This window comes from Ptychodera flava, unplaced genomic scaffold (assembly GCF_041260155.1).
Source record: "Ptychodera flava strain L36383 unplaced genomic scaffold, AS_Pfla_20210202 Scaffold_28__1_contigs__length_4768798_pilon, whole genome shotgun sequence".
Classification (NCBI taxonomy): Eukaryota; Metazoa; Hemichordata; class Enteropneusta; family Ptychoderidae; genus Ptychodera; species Ptychodera flava.
In genome coordinates, this window is record NW_027248350.1 from 1588883 (window position 1) to 1611668 (window position 22786).

The following is a 22786-nucleotide window of genomic DNA, read 5'->3' on the forward strand; positions in this document are numbered from 1 at the left end:
TGTTTCTGAATCGTTCTATGAAACACTGAATACCGGCATTAACTATTGACAATATCTGCCAATAATCACATGGTGCTGAATAATTCACTTAACTAGTTCAGTGTTCCAGCATTTTACATATTTAAGACAAATTACACATTTGTCTGAAATTTCTCATGAGATGTTTAGAAACCACTCTAACACACAAATTGCACTTGTACATCATAACCATCAATGTAGACTGAAATATCTGTCGCTCAAGCGCTATGCTCTCGTAAAAGGGGGGGGGGGGGCATAGACAGCGCCCTCGAGCGATGGATCTTTCATTCTACCGTCAATGTTGTGATTAAAATTATAATAAATAAAATAATAAAATAATAGTAAAATAAAATAACAATAATTACATGCCAGAGGATTCAACTACTAGTTGCAAAATAGACAATAACGAGCAAAATGATAAATTTTATCTGAATTTCTCTTGAAAGTATCTGACTTTGCATGCCTTTATATACCACAACAAATCGTAAAGCTACAATAGAAGGAAACATGAAGTAAAACTGGTGTCCATGATCAAATTCAATTTTCTGGTATGTTCGCTCTTCTGCATTTTTCAAATGCACCATGGCTTTTAAAATCAGATAAACTTAGATTTATCAAGAAGGCAGGGTGACCACTGGAAATTGAATCAAATATGGTGTAATTTCAATCTGGACTCTTTGTCTTGTGTTCTTTGTTTCTCTACCACTACAAATAAAAATCCTTGACCAAAATTAATTGAACAGTAGGAAATGACGAACTGCCAGAAAGTCTCTCATTTGAAAGATTCTTTTTCTTGTAATTGCACAATAGTATTTCTGTCACAGAAGACACTTCAACCAATATTTGGGTCTATCTACGGTACATGTGGTAAATTATGTCCTGCTAGCTTGTGATGTTACCAAGCTCCCTGACACTGGGTCCAAGGTCATGTTCTTCTGAAATCATCCTGTGATCCTGCTGGTTTGTGATGTTATTGGGTGTATCAACACAGGGGCTATGAGACTGAACTTCAACAGCCATATCTCCATCTTGCTGGTTTGTGACATTAATGGGTTTCTCCACACAGTGGCTATGAGACTGCTCTTCAAAGCCCAAATCTCCATCTGGCTTGTTTGTGACATCACTGGGTTCGTTGACCTGTGGGCTAGGCTTATATTCTTCTGAAAGCACGCTTTGGTCCTGCCTGATTACAGTGAGTTTCTCAACACCAGGGCTGAGTGATAGTTCTTCTGAACCCATATCCCCGTCTGGTTTGTTTGTGACATCACTGGGTTCGTTGACCTGTGGACTAGGCTTATATTTTTCTGAAAGCACGCTTTGGTCCTGCCTGATTGCAGCGAGTTTCTCAACACCAGGGCTGAGTGACGGTTCTTCTGAACCCATATCTCCAGCTGGCTGATTTGTGTTATCATTGGATTTATTGAGAGGTGAGCTTTGTGTTTCACCTGAAAAGTTAACTCCATCCTTCTGCTGACTTCTAACATAACTGTTTTCTTCTGAGTAACGGTTTGGAGTTTGTTCTGCGGAATCCATACCTTCATCCTGTTGTGCACTATCATCAAAATGGAGAATCAGAGTTTCACCATCTTGCTGCTTCCTGGGTTGTCCCTTTTCCTTTGAGTGGCTCTCCATGTGCGTGACGAGGCTGCCGTGCGCTATGTAACTTCGGCCGCACACCTTGCAGACATACCGCCGCTCATTTGTGTGTACTCGTTTATGCTGGGTCAGAATCCACTGCTCAGAGAAGTGTCTGCCGCACTCATCGCACTGATACGGCTTACCGTCCACGTGAAGTCGCATGTGCCGTTTCAGGCTGGCTTGCACCGTGTAGCTTTTGCCACACTCCGTGCAGACGTACGGCCTTTCGTTTTTGTGCGTCCGTTGGTGTTGAAGTAACAGCCACTTTTCCCGGAAGAATCTGCCACAAAAGCTGCACTCAAATGGTTTGTCGTTGGAGTGGATATGGATGTGCTTCTGAAGGCAACTGCTGCGGGAAAACGTTTTGCCGCACTCTTTGCACGCAAACGGTCTTTCGTTTGAGTGAGTTCTCAAATGGTTCTTGAGAGTGCTCTTTTCATTGAACGTTTTGCCGCATTCTTGGCACGCGTGCGGTCTCTCGTTGGTGTGGGTCAACATATGCGACCTCAAATGATTTGACTGAGAAAATGCTTTACCGCACCGATTACACAGATACGGCTTTTCCTTTGTGTGCATCCTGGTGTGCTTTGTTAAACTGCCGTTCTCGCGGAACGCTTTGCCGCACACTTTGCACTCGTACGGCTTCTCGCCGGTGTGGATCTTCAGGTGCACCTGAAGGTGGACCCGCAGCTTGAACGCTTTGCCGCACTGATAGCACAGGTACGGTCGGTCACTCCTGTGGGTGCTCATGTGGCTTCGCAGGTAGAAGGGTTCCGTGAACGACTTGCCGCACTCTTCGCAGACGTGTGGCCGGGTGTCAGAGTGAAGTTTCATGTGCCTCTTCAGAGAGTGGTTCTCAGTGAAGGATTTGCCGCACTGCAAACACACAAATGGACGCATATTCAGGTGAATCTTCACATGTCTCCTCAAATTCTCCCGGACACTGAAAGTTTTGCCGCACTCTTCACACGCCAATACACTTCCATCTTGCCGTGTTTTCAGTCGGTCATCCAGATTACCTTGCACGCCATCATATTCTACAGCTCTGTCATCTTGACTGGCGCTTCCATTCATAAAATCAAACAGAAAGGGCCTGGAAGCAGGTATAGTCCCGTCATCCCCATCAACATTTTCAATGCATATTTGTCCATTGTGTTCCAAGTATACCTCACTGTCCTCTGCTGATGGCTGATACTCAACAGACACTTGAGAATTTTCCACAAGTTTCTGAACAATGAATGGTATATCTGGGCAAAAAAAATGATGACAAGGTAGAATTAATTGGAGGTAACAAACTGAGCTGCCTGTTTGTGTGTGTGTGTGTGTGTGTGTGTGCATGTGTGTATGAATATGGAGAAGGAAAGATAGATGTACCGGTACAGTGTATACCAGTGTATCTACCATATACTGTGTCTCCCAGTATACAGATGTGTGTGTGTGTGAGAGAGAGAGAGACAGAGGTGGGGAGGTATGTGACAAACACTGGCAGAAATTAATGTATTGAAATCTCGAATTTATTCTGTAGAGTACTGTACATGCGGAGCATATCATTTAAAGATTTATAGGAGTACTGATCAAATTTACATGGGACAACTGTAAATTCCCATACTGTTACTATTTTTTTTCTACAATACAAATGTATTTTCATACTCGTCTTCTTTAAGAATGTTGAAATGATACAAACCTCTAAATTCCCAAACACAATACATTGTACTTATACAATATGCAATCTTACTATTAACAGTGTTCTCCCCAGGATTTTGTTTAAAGAGGGCGAAGACGTGGTGCAAAGCACCACATGCGACTGTGTTAGCGGTCACGGGGGGGAGGTGAGGAGGGGGGTGTCCCCCCTCCTGCCATTGGAGCTTTTTGAAAAACAGAGATTAAAATAGTGTTATTTGGTGGCACTTGGGGAGTATTTTTTCAGATTTTTTTCATATAAAAAAGCTCAAAGGAAAAGAAATCTGAGACAGTGTTCCATAACTTTTATTCCAGTTCACTGATTTCAATGAAGATTATATTTTTTGAAAACGAAAACATAGCGACAGACATACATTTATTCATTGATGTCAAAATTATCACCATAACACTTACGCTTATTGTGTTCTCAGCCTGATACACGTACACGTCCGACCGAGTCTAACAATAGATCGTTTTGCTTTTGGAAGGAATACACAAGCAAAATTCTAACCTCCTATAAAAACTTCAGAGTACTCTGCTGTCCTTGGTTACCCTCAAGTTCCTAGGCATGTTTATACAGCTAAGTCGGTTACCTAATGCATGGCCCCTATGGAGGGACCGACCGTGGCTAACGTTACGGCCTGTGCCATGCAAATATGGCTGCCATCAATCACCGTCCCTCCACCCATGCACGAGGGAGGAGGGACGGTGCATCAATGAATGAGTTGCACATGGGATGATCTCGGATGACATCACAAACTCGCGAGATTTGCAAGATCGATGAGATATGTTTGAAGCCTGCAGGATCGACGCTCATGCTTGAATTTTGCCTGTAAATCACTGTCAACTTTTTTCCCCGTACATTTTATTGTTTTATTTTTTAAAAAAATAAGTCTTTTTCTTTCTGGCAAGGGGGCGCTCGGAATTTACAAGAGGGCGCCACGCCCCTGTTACCTTATTTAGGGAGAACACTGAATAACAAATGGTCCTACCTGGAATTCAGTTATCAAAATAAGAAAGGATACTATAAAAATACATGTTTTTTTCACATTATCACAGGGTGAACACACGGCATTTCAAAATGACTTAGTGAGTTGAAGGGAAACCCTTTCTTTACAGAAACTGATGAAGCTGAACTGAAAGAGTGCCATGTACATGTACCGGTATTTAGGTATTACTTGTGAGAACTACTGCTAGATCTTTTAGATCCATGAGTTACCTCGGTGTATTAAAGTCAGGACTACAATATGCATCGTAAAATACTGTGTACTTCAACATTTTTCTGGATGGTGAGTAAGAAAATGTGTGTTTGTTTAAGTACAAAAACAACTTGGAAATATTATCACAAGGTGTTTTTGTGTTGCAACTACTGGACTGTGTTCAACATTCAACATTTTGCTGACGAACAACAACAAACTTTTCAGGATAGAATTCACGATTGGTTGGCTGTGACAGAGTGTTCGAGCAATATTGATGGAGTCACGACAGTGTCATGACTATATTTTATCACGATCATAAAAATCATGTTGGCAAATTTACGGATGCCTGGTTAAAAAGATATACTGACAGATGTCATTTGCACATGCTTGATAGCAGAACTAAAACAGAGATCAGCTCTGATGTTGTCATTTCTCATATTTTGAATGTTCACTGAAGGACAGTAGCAACCTTTCATGACTTTCTTCACTACTTTGTTTTGATGTCAACTACATTTCTTGTTCTACTCCCAAATATGATAGATAGTATCGAGTTTGTTAACTCAGTCTATACATGTGTAGACTGTTATTGTTATTGTTGACAGGTGAATTCCAATGTCTAGTCAAGACCAGCATTCAAATGTAAATAATAACAGTACATGTGTTGACAAGCTAATTATTTGGCACTGCAACACCGTCTAGAAAGTCTGACAAGAACTTGTAAGGAAAAAAATTCAGTAAAAGGTACAGCTACTGTTTCATACTTAATAGTGCTAGAGATTCAGATAGTACACTGACAGAGACATTTGCTCTTCATTGGTGTTGCTAAATAATAGTTAAGCAAATGGGACACAGTAACTGCTTTGACTTCTGAAAGGACTAGGCAACCAAAATACAATTAGACCGCCAGCTTTGTTGTACTAGTAGTAAAGGACCTTGTACGATTTACCGGTACTCTGAGTCGGATCTGGTCTCTGCAATGACCAGATGCCAACCCTTTCACCACTATGGTATGGCCCAAACCCATAGTTAACAATGGTGATTGTGGACCTGTTTACAGGGAATTGGGGGTAAACAGGTTAATTGAGTGCGCACTTCCTGAAAAGTGCACAATCTCAGTGTCAGTGTACTGTGTAAATTTCCTGCACTCGTAAATGAACATTCAAAAATGTGAGAAATGACAAGAAAGGTAATTCTATCCAGCAATGTGCTGTTCCTTACAAGTCATACAGTACAGCTGTTACAACAGTCTGACCTTTCACAGTGACCTCTGACCTATCAAAGTGGTCTTGTATATCTTACTATACTTACCACTGTCAGACAATGTATCATCTTCATATTGCTGAATTATTTTCTCACAGGAAACTTGAAATAAAGTGCCAAAAATGTCGAGCATGCCCACTGTTCTAACTTCTTGAAAAATTTCTTGACAGTCTGAAATTATTTAATAAATTCATTTGATTAATTTTTATAAATGTTTCTGACATTGATGAAGGATGCTTGGTTATCAATAAATTGGAATATAAGGGGAGAGATATTCCAATCTGTTTCCTAAATGTACCAATGTATCCATTAACAAGCATTTTCATATGATAAGAATGATATGAATACATGCAAATGAAATATTGTCTAATCATGAATGGAAAATTTTCATTGGCTGAGACCAGAATACATGTAAATCAATGTTAATTAAATCATGGATGGATAATGTTCATCGGCTCACACCTGCAGTTGCTCATATGAAATCATGAACCATTCTCCAATGAAGGATTTGCATGAATTGTTATAGAACACCATGGAGAGGCTCAGATGAAGTGGTTTTCCGAGATAATTTGACATTCATTTCCTTAAATGTTAGCCTGCCAAGTTCATATGTTACCAAGTGGTTAAAACGATCAGACATAACATGTCCAATTTGTTGATTTAAGATCTCTCTAATGACAGTTCACACAGCTACATCTTTCAATTCACTCAGTGTTGACATCATTCCTGATGAAGATTCAATGGAAACTGCACACAGGGTTTTTTTTGACAACAATTGAAACTACAGATACTGTAAACGTGATTTTTACGGACATACACATTGTCAGCTGACGTGGCTTGCTCACAGAGAAGTGTCGGCCAGGCACAGGGCCAGTGATGTGCCTATGCTATACTGCATGCTCGGACTGCAAACAGCACCACCAGAAGAATGGTAGCATGGAGGAAAGGGCGCAGGAATGGGACTTATTATCAGCTATGTGAATGCAGTTGTCTATGGACAAATATGATCTCTGTCAAGGACAGAAATACATATGCAGAACCTCCCCCCTATGTATGGCAACTGCTAGCTGCATCAGTAATTTTGGTTATCAAACACTCCTACAGTCCTATGCATGTGTCCCTCCCTCGTTCTACATTCTACAATGCCAAGCAAGGCAGGGTCCAGGCAGCTCACATGCATATTGTACAAGTCAGCTGACTGTCCTCATACCACGGTGCATGCTAGGTACAAGAAATGTGAGAAAAAGGAATGGTTGGTTGAAACACTTCCCCCAAAACGTCATCCAACTGTGTAGCATTGCCTTTTCGAATGTCTCAGAAATCTCGTGCCAATCCTGCATGTATGTTTAAGGTGGTTGGAAAGGCTATTTTTGCACCAATTCTTTTCTCAGAGTTAATGTCAAGTTTCAAGTGTTAGAATCAAGATATTTAGTTCAAATTTTCAGGATAACTCCCTTAGTTAATATTTTCTCCAAAGAATATAAAAATTGTATATTTGCAGCCATGATTTTGAAATATGACACCAGTAAATATAAAATTTAATTTTTCATATTTTTTTACATATTTGAATTTAATATTAATTGGATAGTATTAATATTACCAAATTAGTTATAAATATGTTGACACTATTTATTGTAAGATTTGTACGGCAGGATTTGTAAATAAAATTTGTTTTTACGATTTTACATGGGTTTATATATCAAAAAATTATTAAAATTCTTTCAAATTTCAAAATGTTATTTTTCAAAAGTACTTCAAATACAGGAAAATTGTGCCGTACAAATCTTATCTGTAACCTTGTTAATAGGCTGTAAAAATTCCATGTCCATATCTCATTTCAAAGTTGGATTAAATTGGTATACAATTATGTAGGAAAACTGTTATTCTGTCAAAAATGTTGAAACAAGCCATACGGTATTTGCTCCCTCTTTTGAAGTCATAGAGCAGTTTTTTTTGGCTAATCTCACTTTTGACACCTCTTTGACACTCAAAGAATCTAAAAATGCATTTACAATAGCAGTCACTCACTCTGAATGCCAGCACCACCTTGTCAAACTTTCCTGAAAAACAGCAAATAATGACTTTCCCTTTTCAAACATTTTATTAAAAGCTAGGGGACCTCTACCATAGTTAATACACTAAGGACTCCCCAACTTCTTCTTATTTGGTCAGTTTTTCAGAAGTTTTAACAAGCTATAACTCTGCAATGCCTTTGTGCCCAAATGTCTAGTTTTTTTATTCCACAGAGAATGTTGACTACTTTATATTTTAATAGCTTTGTTGAAATTTATAACTGACGCTCTAGCCTTTCCAACCACCTTAAAGGGACAAAGTTGGTCATTTTTCATGAATTTTGTTTGATTTGAGATACTACTTATATGTTTGAAATGTTGAAAGATACTGAATGAATGGGTGACCATGCATATAGTCGACCCTGGTTTTAGGCAAATTAAATGAAACCATCACGAAAATGAATTAATGGTCATGACCATTGATTGATTTTCGCAATGGTTTCATGTATCATGTGTAAAACCGGGGTCAAATATATACATGGTCACTCACCCATTCATTCAGTTTCTTTCAACATGTCAAACAATATAATTAGTATCTCGTATCAAACAAAATTCATGAAATATGGCCGACTTTGTCCCTTTAAACTAGATTGGCATATAATTTGGTCATGTACTAACATGAAACTGATGTCTGACCCTACGGATATGACAAGTTTGTGGAATAGAATGTGCCCTTATGATGAATGAATAAATAAATGCATTAATAAGTAAATTCACATACAGAAAACATAAATAAATGAATAATGAAATAAATAAATACATGAATATCTTCCTCTTAACAAACCATAGACTTTGCTATGCTTATTGTGCTTTCTTGAAACAGTAAAAGCTAGCTGTATCAACCTATGACGTTGTGGGGTAGGTATACTAGTCACTACAGTTAGGGTGACCGGACGAGAGGCCCTCCTATTCCCTACAATGGGGCTGACACAAGTTTTCTAAGAGTGAATGCTCGAAATCGAAGGCATAAAGGGGGACCCAGGTAGTGGTACATTGTACAAATTCACCTTAAGTATGCAACAGTTTGTGCACATTTATGTCTATGAACAAGGTAATGACGTGAAAATCTTGAAGTTTATGAACACATTTTGTCAACAAACGTCAGACGGGACGCCATCTTGGAAGTCGTCTACTCGCACGCGAATGGTCACTATGAGAGATCGCGGGAACGGAAACACTTGCATTCACAGTGAATGTTGTGAAGACTAGGAAGTCAATGAGTGCAAAAATTTGCTAAAAAGGTTTTTTTTTCTTCCAAGAAACTGCTGACGAAATTTTACTTTGAAACGGCTATGACTTTTGGCATCATTTCCAAGGAGGGAAGAAATGGCCATGCGGGCAAATTGTACCTTAGATATTTTTCTACTTGTTTTGTGCTTTAAAATAGCTCAGCTATGCAGCGCAAATTAGCGCCCACGGTTTTTTAAAAGCAGGAAGTAAAGTTCGCAATAGTGCCGTACTTGAACAACGTGCTTTTTCACTGGTGCGCACCTGTCTCTGACCAGAAACAATGGCTTGTATCCATGATACTGTAAACACAAAGGTCAGCCTAAGGACAATCTTCCATTTTCTTTCACTGTGACTCATCAACCCATACAATATTCTCACAGAAATAATTTGGAAACTATCAATGCACCTTTCACCAGACTCATTATTGTACAGTTAGTCATCTTTGAGCCATTTTAACAATATTTGATCCGATTTTTGGTCATATTGTCTCATTATTCCTCATTACAATATTCAAGGAAAGAATTTGGAAACTTAGATTTTCCAGAGGCTGCCAAATTGTGATTATGCTAATTAGCCAAATTATTTTTGCAGATTTGGACTTTGTACCAACACTTTCAACAGGTGCCATCAAGATTTTGGCAAAAAAATTCCGTTTTAAAAAATCGTCCGGTCACCCTACTACAGTCTAGCTGTTGTGTGCTTTCAGGTTGGATGCCAACCAGAGCCAAACATACCAGTATGGCTTTCCGAATCCAATCTCCATGATGAAACCCCAGACACAAGCGGTGTCAAATCAAAATGTGGTACACACAAAAAAACCAGACCTTTTTTATGTTACTATTCGCTGACCACCCTAGGCGCCTGTGGATGAAACCATCAGCTATATTCTGGTCTACAATTTTAAATTTCAGCACTTTATATAGCTGCAGTGCTGGAGCTTGAGGTTTTGCCTGGGGCGGACGGCAATGACCCAAATACCAAGGCAAACCTTGAACTTCAGCTATATTATATAGCGATGTACATTATGGGCCAGCATCAGCAGGTCAGGATCGGCCAGGCCATGGCCAGGCAGCGCGGGGCCGCAAGCTATAGCCCGGGCAGCTGCACTGGAGACCCTAGTGACACAATCTTAGACGTAAATCTCAATAGTTCCATAAACTTACCAAGGTCGCTGATATTTGTGACGTCTGCACGGTTCTGTTCATTATCATATTGATGATGCATGGAATTCTCCGGCAAGCCATATTGGATTGAGTCATACTTCTCGACCGAGATAAAATTACAGTCCGCATCAACTGACAGTTTTATACCCCTATTCGGCAACATATTATAAACAATACCAAATTAACCCTACTTCCCGAAAGTATGATTTGCTGAGGTCCACACGCAGCACCTGCAGTACACCAGGGCGTTAGGAAAAGTACCCGATGCACAAAGCCGAGTGAGATTCAGCTGTGACCTGACCTGTGACCTCATTTGACCTCGTCTACATATGACACTGAGGGCGTGTTTCTCGGTTAGCCGACTATGGAGGACCTGGCAGCAGCTAGCAATAGTTGATTATAAAAGCAGACAAAAGTTTTTCAATTTACTACCGCATCAAGTTCAATTTCAAATCTTACTAACTTAACTTTTAAGTTCGCACTAACATAGAGTATTAGGTAACGCAATCCTAGTCTACATGGTTTTCTTTTGCTAAAAGTTTTGCCGTTCATTGTAGACAAGCCAAACTGGTTACCTCAAGACGTTTTGACCGGATAAGAGGATCTTCAAAAAGCAATTTCTGCGTACTGAAGGCTCATTACACATTCCCAACTATGTTATGTGTTCCGACCGCAAAAAAGAGCGTGAAATTGTCCTGACAATCAAGAATGAAACAGAAATTGTAAACATCTTACAGATCTTACGGCCTACAGTTTATCACACAAAATGAAAAGTTGAACAACTGCATTGTGAAGATATTTTCACCATTTAGACCGATATGATCAACCAGCACTGTTTCTAGCATTTTTTTGAATTCAAACCAACAAGCGCTGAAAAGTGGAATACAAATTCTGAGACACTCTTTGGAAGATCCATAGAACAGTTCAGCCAAATATCTCGAAGCATTGAAACAAAACATGGGGGGAACCGATTTTTGAAAGGCTAAGCAAATTACCTGTCACGTGATCGTTGTGTAAACGACGGTGGTTATCAAAATGTTCCCCTATATCAAGGCTTTCAGAAAAAAATATATAATTTACGGGGGTTCTGAGCTTATTGACCACCAGAGAATTGTTAGCTCAAAAAGGTCAATTTCTTGTCTTGGAACCCGATTGTCTATGCAACATAAGAACACCATATTAGTGCTATTTTAGGGTATATTTTGGCGAGAGATCATGCATTTTACCTTAAGATCGGTAGATCATCATTGAAAATCGCATAATTTGTGTTTACGGCACCTCCTTACACCCAATGCCAATGCCTCCGTAGTATTTTTCTTTGAAGTTGGTAGCTTTGATAAAGCCGACTATGGTCTAGTTTCCCCACACACCATGGCAATTATGAGTCTTCATCAAAATCGGGCATTTCATGGAAAAACTTACAACCGAATCTGTTGGGATAAAAGCCGGGCTGGATTGTCTTACTTAGTAACAAGATTCTTGGCAAAACACTGCCGAGAGAAAAAAAAACGACACAACTAAAGAAAACTCGGCCCAGCCTGCATTATAGAAAGAGTTGGGGTTTCTTACGAGCCCTCCTAGACCTTTTATGACGGAAATTGACCCCCTAGGATTACGTGGATTTGTACGGCTTTTCAATATGGACAAATGGAACGTTTTATTGAGGCTTGCCAAACTTTGAATTCGCACGTCAGCCACTTAACTTAATTTCAGGGCAAAAACTCGAGCTTTGCTAAGCTTTACCACAGGCGGCCCAAACACTATTAATAAGCTTATTATTGAGTTTTTCTCAGTTTTCTCTATCAGTTCTTCTCCTTTTCTTCATGCTCTGACTGATCGTAGTAAATAAAAAAAAATGACTTTATAGCCTAACCTAGCCTCTTGACTCTTTATTTATTTTACACCCCATTACAAGGACGTTTATCTCTCATATACACACATCTTGTAATTAATTAGTCAACATGACTAATTATGCTAATCCGTGGACTTATCAGGGATTTTATAGTTTAGTCAACATCGCGAAAGATAGGAAAGGTTACTAAAACGGGCACTTACATCTCTATCTTTGCAATGTGGACCAACCCTTGATAAGTCCACGGATTAGCATAATTAGTTGTGTTAACTAATTAATTACAAGATGTGTATATGAGAGATAAACGTCCTTGTAATGGGGTGTAAAATAAATGAAGAGTCAGGTGGCTATAGGTTAGGCTATATAGTCATTTATTTTATTTACTACGATCAGTCAGAGCATAAAAAAGGAGAGGGACTGACAGTGACAGACAAAACTGAGAAAAACTCAATTATAAGCTTATTAATAGTGATTGGGCCGCCTGTGGCTTTACTTGCAACTCAAAATCCGTTTTATCCATAGGCAATTTATTTATATCTTATCTGTTCCATTCCACTGTGAAAGGTGAACCAGAATGATATTCAGCTGTGCGCAATTCGCCAGCCTGTGTTTCAAACTCACCAAAACTTGGTTTCATCTTTCCCTAAGCGATACGTGAAACTACTGTAATGTTGGCCGTTTTTATTTTAGTTAGAGCAACCATAAACAAATATAAAAGAAGTTCCCACCGAGACCTATCCCCATATCCTAGAAACAATAGCTATAGTATGTATTAACGAATGGTCTTTTCATTAATTCTTGCATTGAATAACTGAATTCAATTTTCGATATCACAGAATTAGAATATTCATTGCAAATCCCTGTGGAATCAACGACTAGGGGAGTAAACTCCTCCTTTTTTTGAAGTGTGATTATTATGGAAATTTAAATTTTTAATAAGATATGAAAACTTTCGTAAAAGAAGCGATCTTCCCAAAATTGTCATCGAGATCGACATTTTTATAGTGATTCTTCTCTGTGACCTTAAAGCCCAAGGCTGCGATTTTGCGAAAGACGGAATGTTATCGATACTGACTTTTATTCACCATTGCGGTTTGCTATTCAATATAAGGGGCAATAGCTCAAACATTTTATAACATTTTAATTAGTACTTATTTGTTCTAGAAAACAACGTGTGTTTTCTTCTTCGCATCCCTATAGTTTATCGAAATACCGAGTATTGCCGATGTAAATATAAAGACTATGTGTTCATCGTGTGACTTTATTGTTGACCATGCCATACCAGTGGGTTGTAGGACTAGTCGTCAACAATAGAATTGTGACGTCACACACGTACAAGTTGCGTTGACACGTTGAACACAGAGGGCGTTTTGACAAGGTGTGTTGGGATTAGAACAAGATCTTTACAAACAGAGATAATAATAATAATAATAATAATAATAATAATAATAATAATAATGAGTTCTTATATAACGCACACATGTGATCAAGGCGCTCTACATTTATTATTACCCCTTGTCACTGGATCTTTGATACCATTCAATTCCCTGGGGAGCAAAAAACAGCTCACAAGTGCAGCCAAATCGGCGCAGCAGAGCTAAACGCACACACTGCAACCACTGTCCTACCTTGGGCCCATCACTCCTGGGTGGGGAGAAGCAATGAGAAATAAAGTGCCTTGCTCAAGGACACAGCACCATGGCCATGCTGGGGCTCAAACTCACCATCCTGTGATCCCGTGCTCTAGTAGCCCATGATAAATGCAGAGAAAACCTACCATCAGTATCGCTTTTAAAATATAGATTTATTTTTTTGGCAAAAAAAAGAACTGAAATGATAAACAAACATTCAGACCGGCGGTAAGGTTTATCTTTGGACACGTTTGGATCGATGCCAACATGGGCCATGGCATACGTACATTTTACTTGTTTGTTATGCAAACCAGCGTACATGCACCAAGAAAACCACACAAAAAATCGTTAATTGAATTGGTTACAAACTATAGGCAGCGAACTATGAATAATCACAGTTGATAATGCGTAATTACAAATGAATGTTTCATTCTTAAACAATACTTATTGTTAATTTTTAAGCTCTGAGATGAATGTCATTATGTAACGCGTCCACCAGCGGCATTTAATATCATGACTTTCATTTTTCAGGTGAAATCTCCACAATTTTCATTGGATTATCTGGCAGAACGGCGCAGACCACTCCATTCATCTTATCCGATTCCGTTATCAATTTCAGAACAGCATCGGTGACGAAGGACATTCTGTGGAGATAGAATACGTGAGAGATAATAAAGATTCGAAAATAATACGTATTTCCTTCATGTGCTGCAATAGTTTACTTTCATGACCACCTAAAGGGGGCGCTCTTTGTTATCAGCTGACCAAACGGATCAAGTGAGAACACATGATTATCAGCACTAAATGCGAGAACAAGGAATTGAGGACTACCACTTTCGTTTTATATAATCTACGTTATTTTAAGCAAATATGGATTTTAAATTGTACAAAACAAACAAACAAACAAACAAACAAACAAACAACAAACAAATAAATAAATAAACAAACTAATAATAAATAAATAAATAAATAAGAAAATAAATAAATAATAATAAATAAATAAATAAATAAGTAAATAAATAAATAAATAAATAAATAAATGAATAAATATTTTCACGTCTCATCAAGACATTCCGACAGTTTCTATTTTCTACTTAGTTTGCCAGTATCTTAGTACGATGTTTCACTTACGGAACTTCCTTATTTTTGGAGATCATTTCTTTAAACTCGTCCATGTATCGACAAACGGCTTTCTGATGCATAGGGGTGAAGACTTTTCCCGGACAACATGCCGCAACGTGCACGTTATTCTCTACGAACATCGATTCTCCCTGTTCGGGTATACAACATGAGTTCGTACTTGTCGTTGTTATTACTTCTTGTTGTTTCTGCTCTTTGGTATGTACAAATTTTATTTCTGCTCCTCGCTTACATTCGAGGTGCATATAACAGCCTGCAGGGCCTTAGCCAAATGGTCCATTAAAACGAACAAACAAACAAACAAATAAATAGATAATACTTTAATAAATAAAAATAAATAAATAAATAAATAACTACTGTCATTTTCGACGTGCACGATGACAACTGAATGAATATTCTGTATGAAACAATATGCATTCAAATAAAAACAAGCCTTATCGTCTCCAGAAAGAATACATCGATAATATAATCTTACGACTTAACTTCATTTTAATATAATTTTGGAGTAGCTGTTGACTTCTGACGAAATGTCATGTGAAAAGTGCTATTATGTGCAAGTATACCTACCGCTACATTTCTTGTGAACGCAATCACCGCGTGTTTTGTAGTACCGTATACAGGGGATACTGGGTTGACGATGAAACCTGGGAAAGAGACACTTAACAAAGCAAATGGGAATATTGTTGCCGAGTTCAAACAGGAGCAAATTACTTCAACCATGAAAGAAACTTCCGTGTGAAAACAGGTTTCAAATTCAGGGAATGTAGCCGTTTGAAAGTATCTAGTTTATTTTTATAGCGTGATTCAAATTCATTATTTATACTATTGTTTGTCGTTTACGTTTATGCGTCGAGAAATTTTACAGTGATTTGTTTGTTTGTTGTCATATACATGTACACCTATTTTGTAAAAGTTTCTGAAGTACCACTAGGAGCAAGCAAGTCTATTCGCCCATATAGCACTCGCTTAGCGGCTCACTCGCCTGACGGCTACAATTGCTATTATGTCGCGCATTGTACCCTAAGTCGCGCCTACGTCGGGGTTAAAATCCATACCATTGCTCGATGCAGTGTTGATAACAATACCGCCATCTCCACCGTGTTTTGTTCCCATGTGTTGCACCGCGAGGTATGTCCCCCTGATCACACCTTTCTGTTGGTAACAAGAAAATGTTTTCACTCAACGAAAGAAGTCATCACATGAATAAATCGTCTGCAGGAACACTGTAAAGTACAAAATTTGCAATGTTTCAAGGTAGAACGCGCCTCGGGGACAGATATTCGAACTCATATTTCTACAATTCTTTTCTGATCTACCACTTGTGGGGGCTCATTTTAAAGCTCTTGGGGAAAGAAAAATTTTCACCGTCTTAGGTTTCCGAAAATCCAAAATTTAAGTTTTTCGCCAACAGAGTTTACACAGGAATGGCGGCCATTTTGAATTTCAAATATCGCAAAATGTTGGGTAATTTGTTTCACTAGTTCCAAACTTTGAAAGGCGACCCCCGATTTGTATAGTTGATTTAGTAAGAGAGTGGTTGGAAGTTTCATTCAGGAAAGTTTAAGCCTTTCACTTTTGAGGAACATATACTAGTTTACTAAAGGCATGAGTCTGGCGTCAGATTGTCTTGACAGGAAATTTACTTACTAGATTACGATTTCAATGCAAAACAAAAGGCTGATGACACCTCCATAATCCTCTCACAGACTAGAACAAACTCGATCTCAGGGATCGAGTCCCCTACCTTTAACGTTTATGCTAAACCCTTTTCAATTGTAACACGAATGAAAGGTTACGCCTGAGGGATCTTTCCTGCTTCAATAAAAGCAAACGATTTGCCGAGTGACAGAACTGGGCTATTCCATGTTCTTTGGTTCTTATAGTTGGATGTTTGAAACACAATTCAAAAAGTGATGTACAATGTATACTAATTCAGAGACGTGGATTTTGTTAGTCGTCGCAGCCAGCCAACGAATGTCGTATAATACCCTATCACAGATTTCTGAATCTATTCAATTACTAAAACTGTATCTTAACTGGTGAAACCAATGGACTTGAATTAGGTAAGAAAATACGCTATAATCAATATTATTCAGAGAGGGCGCCGCAAATTCCTGTGTACACTTTGCAAGCCATAACTGCTATCGTAGCGTAAATGTTCATACAATCGATGTTCATGATTTTCAGAGCTAAATAATATTAGGTGTTTCATGAATTTATGAACACAAGTGTAATGAAAGAAACTGAGTACTTTGCTATGGAAAAGTAAGTCTTCGGCTCTACCTGAAATTAAACAGTAAATAAGACACGACGGCTTCTTACAAAGATGGTTGCAAAGAAAGAAATTATCCGAAGTTTTCATCCAAAATCTTACCAAGTTGGTGTCCACTGTTTCTTCCCAGTTAATTTCATCGTATATTCCAGCATTGTTGCACACCACATTTAAGTGTCCAAATGTTCTCATCACTTGATCAAACGCACCTGAAAATCAATGTGCAAATATCATGACATGACTCGTGTATGTACACATACATATATGTATATACACAGAGGCACATATATATATATATATATATATATATATATATATATTATATATATATATATATATATATATACATACATACATACATACATACATACATACATACATACATACATACATACATACAAACATACATACATGATATAGTTGGATTGCATCATCGAACACGTCTTCCATACATATATTCTACATTTCTTATAGGGAGGATAACTTTGTATAGGGTTTGTTCGCCTATTTTAGTTACTTTCCCCTCTTTAGTCTACATGTCTATCGTTTACATTGGATTAATCTGAATCAATCAATCAATCAATCAATCAATGCGAAGCACTATACTCCTTGAACACCGTTGTTATGAGTACAGGCTGGCAGTATTTCGGGACACCCTCGTATTATGACAACTCAACTTGACAAGTTGTGGGGACGGTGGGGTGAGCTATTCTGAGAGCTCCCCATTAATCGGAGTTCACAAAAGACCACAGTGAAAGATCTCGTGATGAAGTCTCGCGTTGTAAAACCGACAGCCATTGGTATATTTCGAGAAGCTAGCTGATCGTCCGTGTTTGTTCGCAGGTCAATATTACATGTGTGCTCATCATTGAACGACAGAAGAAAATAGGAACAGCAGGATTGTTTTCGAAAGTAAAAGTGCTAGTATACCTTCCATGTCAACTTTGGATTTTACGTCACATCGGACAAACAAAACCTTATCGTCACCATATTGGTTCTGAAGTTCTTGGACGGTAGCTTTTCCCTTTTCTTCATTGAAATCGAGGATCGCAACACCCTTTTGAAAAAAAATCAAATGATGATGCACGCAATTGTCGTAATGTGGTCAGAAAATATGCTGGTCGGATCTTTTTAAATTTAAATCTAATCTCCATTTTCATTTTATTTTCAAAGTGTTTGTATTTATTTACTTCAATAAAGTAAATTATTTTGTCAATATGTGAAAGATTGCATCTAAATAAAGGCAGAGTTAGAAAGCATTTACCAAAACACAGAATAGACGGCACGGTAGGAAATTCAGTCATAAAAACATCTCGAAATCTATGCTTACAAGACGTCTGAGCTGTAAACAATGCCGTTTTATTGTGCCACAATATTGAGAATAAAAAAATTCGCTTTTCTACAATATAAGCTTATGCAGCCTGCAACGCGGAACTCTACAATGAGGTGATTTCAAAAACGGTCAAAAAGGTGCATAAAATGCTAATTTATATAAAGGGTTGAAATGGGAAAATCTTAATGCTCGACTTCGAGGTGTGAGGTCAAGCGGTACCGTTAACTCTTACATATTAAATGTCATTAAGTTTATCTGCTGTACAGAAAACTAGTACAAGAAACAAAGTTAGTGACATCCACCGTTATGTTCATGATGAAAGCAAAGTCAAGAGGGGCTACTTGAGGTTGTCTTGAACTGCAACGTTGAATTATTGCATTTATTCGAGTCTTACAGATGCTTCATTACTAACTCTTACATTTATATAATAACTTAAACATGGGACTACGTGCCCATTTGGACAAATGGTCGTCTGCCTCGAGGGTACATAGTCCCATGTTTGGGCTATAATGTTTTTATTATACGCCTCTCTTACATAATTTTCACACCAAATTTTTGGGTTTACCAATTATAGGCTTTATTTCCATGTTAGACAAACTCTGTTGAAGTAATAGAATGATATCACTGTTATGTGGTCTATCGAGTTTTTCCAGTCCAATGATGATGACTGTGCGGCCCCCGTCGTCATCAACGAGTGAGTAACTATTGAATCCTATATAGCGCACGACATTCGATATACGAGGCATGTAAAATATTATGGTGCATGCTGCATGTTATGTGACTAAATTTGCTGGTGTAAGGAAATGACAACTCTGACCATCACTGAGTCTGTGTCAACCATAAACGAAAGTTAGCTGATTTGTGATAATATTCTTTTCGGGAAAAATGTCGTCCTATGTTTCAGTGGCTGTGAAATTACGACACTGCCGTATATTTTGACAAATTGGAAAATTTGTCATACACGCTGCTAGTAAGGACTGACTTTTGATTTATGAATTATTTAGAGCTATAGGTCACGAAGCTGGTCTGGTCCAATACGCATGACTCCGCCATTACCTTATTTCTCAAAAAAAAAAGATTCTCTCTTTTATATAATTGAGTGATATCGACAAACACAGCTTGTGTATCCTATTTGAATTTTAAACTTGACCTACTTACGAGACTGTGAATCTTGCAAATCCATACCTTAAGTCTAGAAACACAGGAACTGTGTATTATCGTATGTGGTCACGTGATGCCATGTAGTCAATCAGTAGCGACTCTGATAAAATCAAAGGCTACTACTCTATTCTGAAGCTTGTTTAAAAGCTTTACAAATGGCCACCGTATTTGTTGACACAGTCTTCAAGGACCGTAGACCGTTAAGGTTTATCGCTCAAAGCGTGACTACTTATGCAAAGTGTGCTCTTTGCATATCGTTTGTGTATGCAAATCCGAAAAATAACACATCAATGTAGTACGTTCAGGTACCTCGTGTCGCTATTGTATAGCCGTTCGTATACTGGGATTACGCTGGGTCCATATATTTTATATTTTATATTTATCCTTCGAGAGTGACCTAAAATTATTATAGAAGGATTTATAAATACGCGAATCAAATTACAATAATCGTAATCAAGGAAGAGTAAAAGAAGAATTGTTACTGCGACATCGCTCTTGTAAAGAATTATTTCAAAATGAAAATAAAAACTTTCTTAGACTTGATCACAAACTGAAATACCATCGCTTAATACCCCAATGTAATTACGTCCTGGAGTCTGCAATTTACTGGAGAATCTATGAACACGTGTATCCCAGAACTCAGTCCAATTTTCTGTCTGTGGGCGAAATTCGAGGTGCATGTATTCTGTGGAGTACTCTTTTAGTTTCTTACAAGAAATCGAGAATTATCACTGGCTTTAAATATCGTATAAAACTTGAATGGCCAGCAACTGTAACTTTTGATGATTTTCCTTCCATTTGCTTTTAATGTCATCTACAATTTTTTGTTCCGGTACTCCCCAAAGCATTTTGAGATACAGCATGATGTCAACTCCGCCAGCATGTGTATGGACGGCATTGATTCTGTTGACAAATTAATTCTGCAGCTGATTCTGGCCGGGCGCGAATTCAATAAAAGGAAGAACGGTATTTACTATATTTTATACGACGTCTCGACACTGTGAGGGCAGGTTTTTGTGCTGATCCACGTAAAAGACGTTATCAGGCATCAGTTGTCTGAACTGTTGCTACCAGGCATCAGTTCCGAAAACTAACTGCAAAAACTATATATGCGCAAGCGCCAACGGTAATGTAAACAAAAATGTCGTCTGCGGCCGGGCGAAATGATAGCAATGAGGTCCTTGAGGAAGGTAGTAGCATACGTCTGTTACCTGTGTTACTACGCAAGCCTGCGAGTCACCCCACAAACAGTTTGTTTTTTGGCGTGACTCACCGTCCCTCGGGGTACAGATGTTTGCTGTTACCCTAATGGCTAGTCATAGCTGTGGGAACGCAGCTATATCATGTATATATGTGGCTGGGTAGGCTGCGTCTATGCAGGTTATCAAAAATTCAACCCCGCCAAGGGCTGACCTTTTGATGACCTGCATATACGGAGCCTACCTAGCCACAGATAGCTGCGTTTCCAAAGTTTGACTTGTTAATATGTGTATATTTTAACATGCTTTTAGGGAGTAGAACCAGACACTGTAGTTGACATTAAAAATGTAAACAGTGAAAACATATAAAAAATTGGGACTTATGGGCCTTCAATAAAACGGCAATAATAATGTCAAAAACAGTGTTGGTCTCTTGATAATTTGAACGTAGATCTAATACCTTGGCTTGTTGTTCGAGGAATTTCATGGCAAGTGCCTTCCCCATGCCTTCTGCACCGCCGGTAACCACCGCAACCTTCCCTTCCATGATCACGCAGTGCCTAGCAAAACGTTCATGAAATGTTGAACCAAGGAAAATCGACTGCTTCAATGACTAAGTTTACGACGTCACTTCCGGTATTTTAGTACACCGCTATATGTTAGCCAGTGAGTGAAAGTGAATAAAATCTACTCGAAAGCCTTTCAATGACCATATCAGTTTAATATTCCAAAATTAATTTTCAGGGTAAATTTCCCCTTTAACGGATTCAGAGTGCGGATGCGCTATTTTGCGGGTTGCGGGCTGCGGGTTGCGGGCTGCGGGCTGCGGGTTGCGGGCATGAAAAAATGTGTGATTTTTGGTATCATTTTCGCTAGTAGATAGAATAAATGCTAAAATAGTGTCTAGATGTATTTGTTTATGGAATAAAAGCCGTGAACTTCTTGAATAATGCCGTTATTTTAGCTTACATCTGGTAAAGCACCACCAACGTCAGAATAGTCCATTCCCATCCAACATTCGCCGTTGCACAGCGCACTGCCGATCGAAGCTTTCGAAATGATATGACTGAACACGGATGAGTAATAATATGAACACAAGACAGATTTCACAACAACTCGCTATATTAACTTTTTATGTAATGATTAGGACGGATAGTTTAAAAGTAAGTTTCGGATCGTTGACAGCACAGATGAACTGGGAGATGAACTTCGGTTCGTTGAAACTCGACACGCCTAATAATTTGTTACTTTTTTATAGAATGCCATGCCCTTCTCACACTTCAGATTAGTTCAACCGCCGATAAAGCACAATTTTCAGAATCGTTTTCAATGCCGTTTAAAATTATTTTATTGTGGTGAACACGATAATAGTCCTAGGAAACTTTTCATAGTCACGCTGGATCAAATGCATATGGAGCGACTATCATGCTGCAGGTGCAAGTCATAGAATATGTTCATGATATTAGGAGATACACAATTATTGAGAGCTGCAGAACACAAACTCATCCAAAAATATTCCTATTAGATCGATTCCTGAAAATAAGTCAACGCACCGACGTGTTTTTCCCGCTGAAATTCTCGCGTAAAATGTTAGCGGAATGTCGTTCTCTGTGGTCGTGACCTCGGTTGAACCGAAACGGCAAAGTAAGCTAAGTCCATTGTCGTACGTCTTTTTCTTTTTAAAGATTTCATGTTAAATACACGGCATTTAAATACACAACACTTCTACGCTTTTGAAGTCAAATCTTTCCTTACACATTGCATTTAAGTAGGCATTGTTTAATTTTCTGTATGTGTTGCCCTAGAACCGAATTGTGAATAGATGCATTACAAAGAATTTACTTCCTATGGCCTGATACTAGAAATGTAACAATTTTCATTCCGCGATAAGTGGCGACATTTCCGAGCCGCGAATTTTTTTTGTCAGTCTGTTATTAT

General features: G+C 38.5%; 2 protein-coding genes across 3 annotated transcripts; both read right to left on the reverse strand.

Moving 5' to 3' along the window:
- Nucleotides 1-345: 345 nt before the first annotated feature.
- LOC139127086 (uncharacterized) lies at nucleotides 346-10728 on the reverse strand. Its single transcript, XM_070693008.1, has 3 exons — nucleotides 10261-10728; nucleotides 5844-5966; nucleotides 346-2903 (listed from the first exon to the last, which is right to left on the reverse strand). Exons 1-3 carry the CDS (start codon nucleotides 10421-10423, stop codon nucleotides 901-903), a joined length of 2289 nt encoding a protein of 762 aa, XP_070549109.1. The 5' UTR covers nucleotides 10424-10728; the 3' UTR covers nucleotides 346-900.
- Nucleotides 10729-13739: 3011 nt separating this feature from the next.
- LOC139127036 (15-hydroxyprostaglandin dehydrogenase [NAD(+)]-like) lies at nucleotides 13740-21477 on the reverse strand. 2 transcript variants are annotated; one of them, XM_070692960.1, is made up of 7 exons: nucleotides 21309-21477; nucleotides 18086-18212; nucleotides 17258-17364; nucleotides 15939-16035; nucleotides 15451-15527; nucleotides 14875-15014; nucleotides 13740-14387 (listed from the first exon to the last, which is right to left on the reverse strand). In XM_070692960.1, the coding sequence occupies exons 1-7, from the start codon at nucleotides 21393-21395 to the stop codon at nucleotides 14264-14266; spliced, it is 759 nt and encodes a 252-aa protein (XP_070549061.1). In that variant the 5' UTR covers nucleotides 21396-21477; the 3' UTR covers nucleotides 13740-14263. The 2 variants fall into 2 exon arrangements, with proteins under 2 accessions (XP_070549061.1, XP_070549062.1); XM_070692961.1 differs by lacking the exon at nucleotides 14875-15014.
- Between the last annotated feature and the right edge of the window lie 1309 nt (nucleotides 21478-22786).

Bases quoted from the DNA above. Each gene is read 5' to 3' on its own strand.
- LOC139127086 (XM_070693008.1), bottom strand. From the start codon at position 10,423: ATGTTGCCGAATAGGGGTATAAAACTGTCAGTTGATGCGGACTGTAAT. The intron at 5,967-10,260 runs GTAAGTTTATGG...AAATAATTTCAG, and splicing joins CACAAATATCAGCGACCTTG to ACTGTCAAGAAATTTTTCAA. The intron at 2,904-5,843 runs GTAAGTATAGTA...TTTTTTGCCCAG, and splicing joins TGATACATTGTCTGACAGTG to ATATACCATTCATTGTTCAG.
- LOC139127036 (XM_070692960.1), bottom strand. From the start codon at position 21,395: ATGGAAGGGAAGGTTGCGGTGGTTACCGGCGGTGCAGAAGGCATGGGG. The intron at 18,213-21,308 runs GTATTAGATCTA...TTTTTTCAAAAG, and splicing joins TCCTCGAACAACAAGCCAAG to GGTGTTGCGATCCTCGATTT. The intron at 17,365-18,085 runs GTATACTAGCAC...ATTGATTTTCAG, and splicing joins ATCCAAAGTTGACATGGAAG to GTGCGTTTGATCAAGTGATG.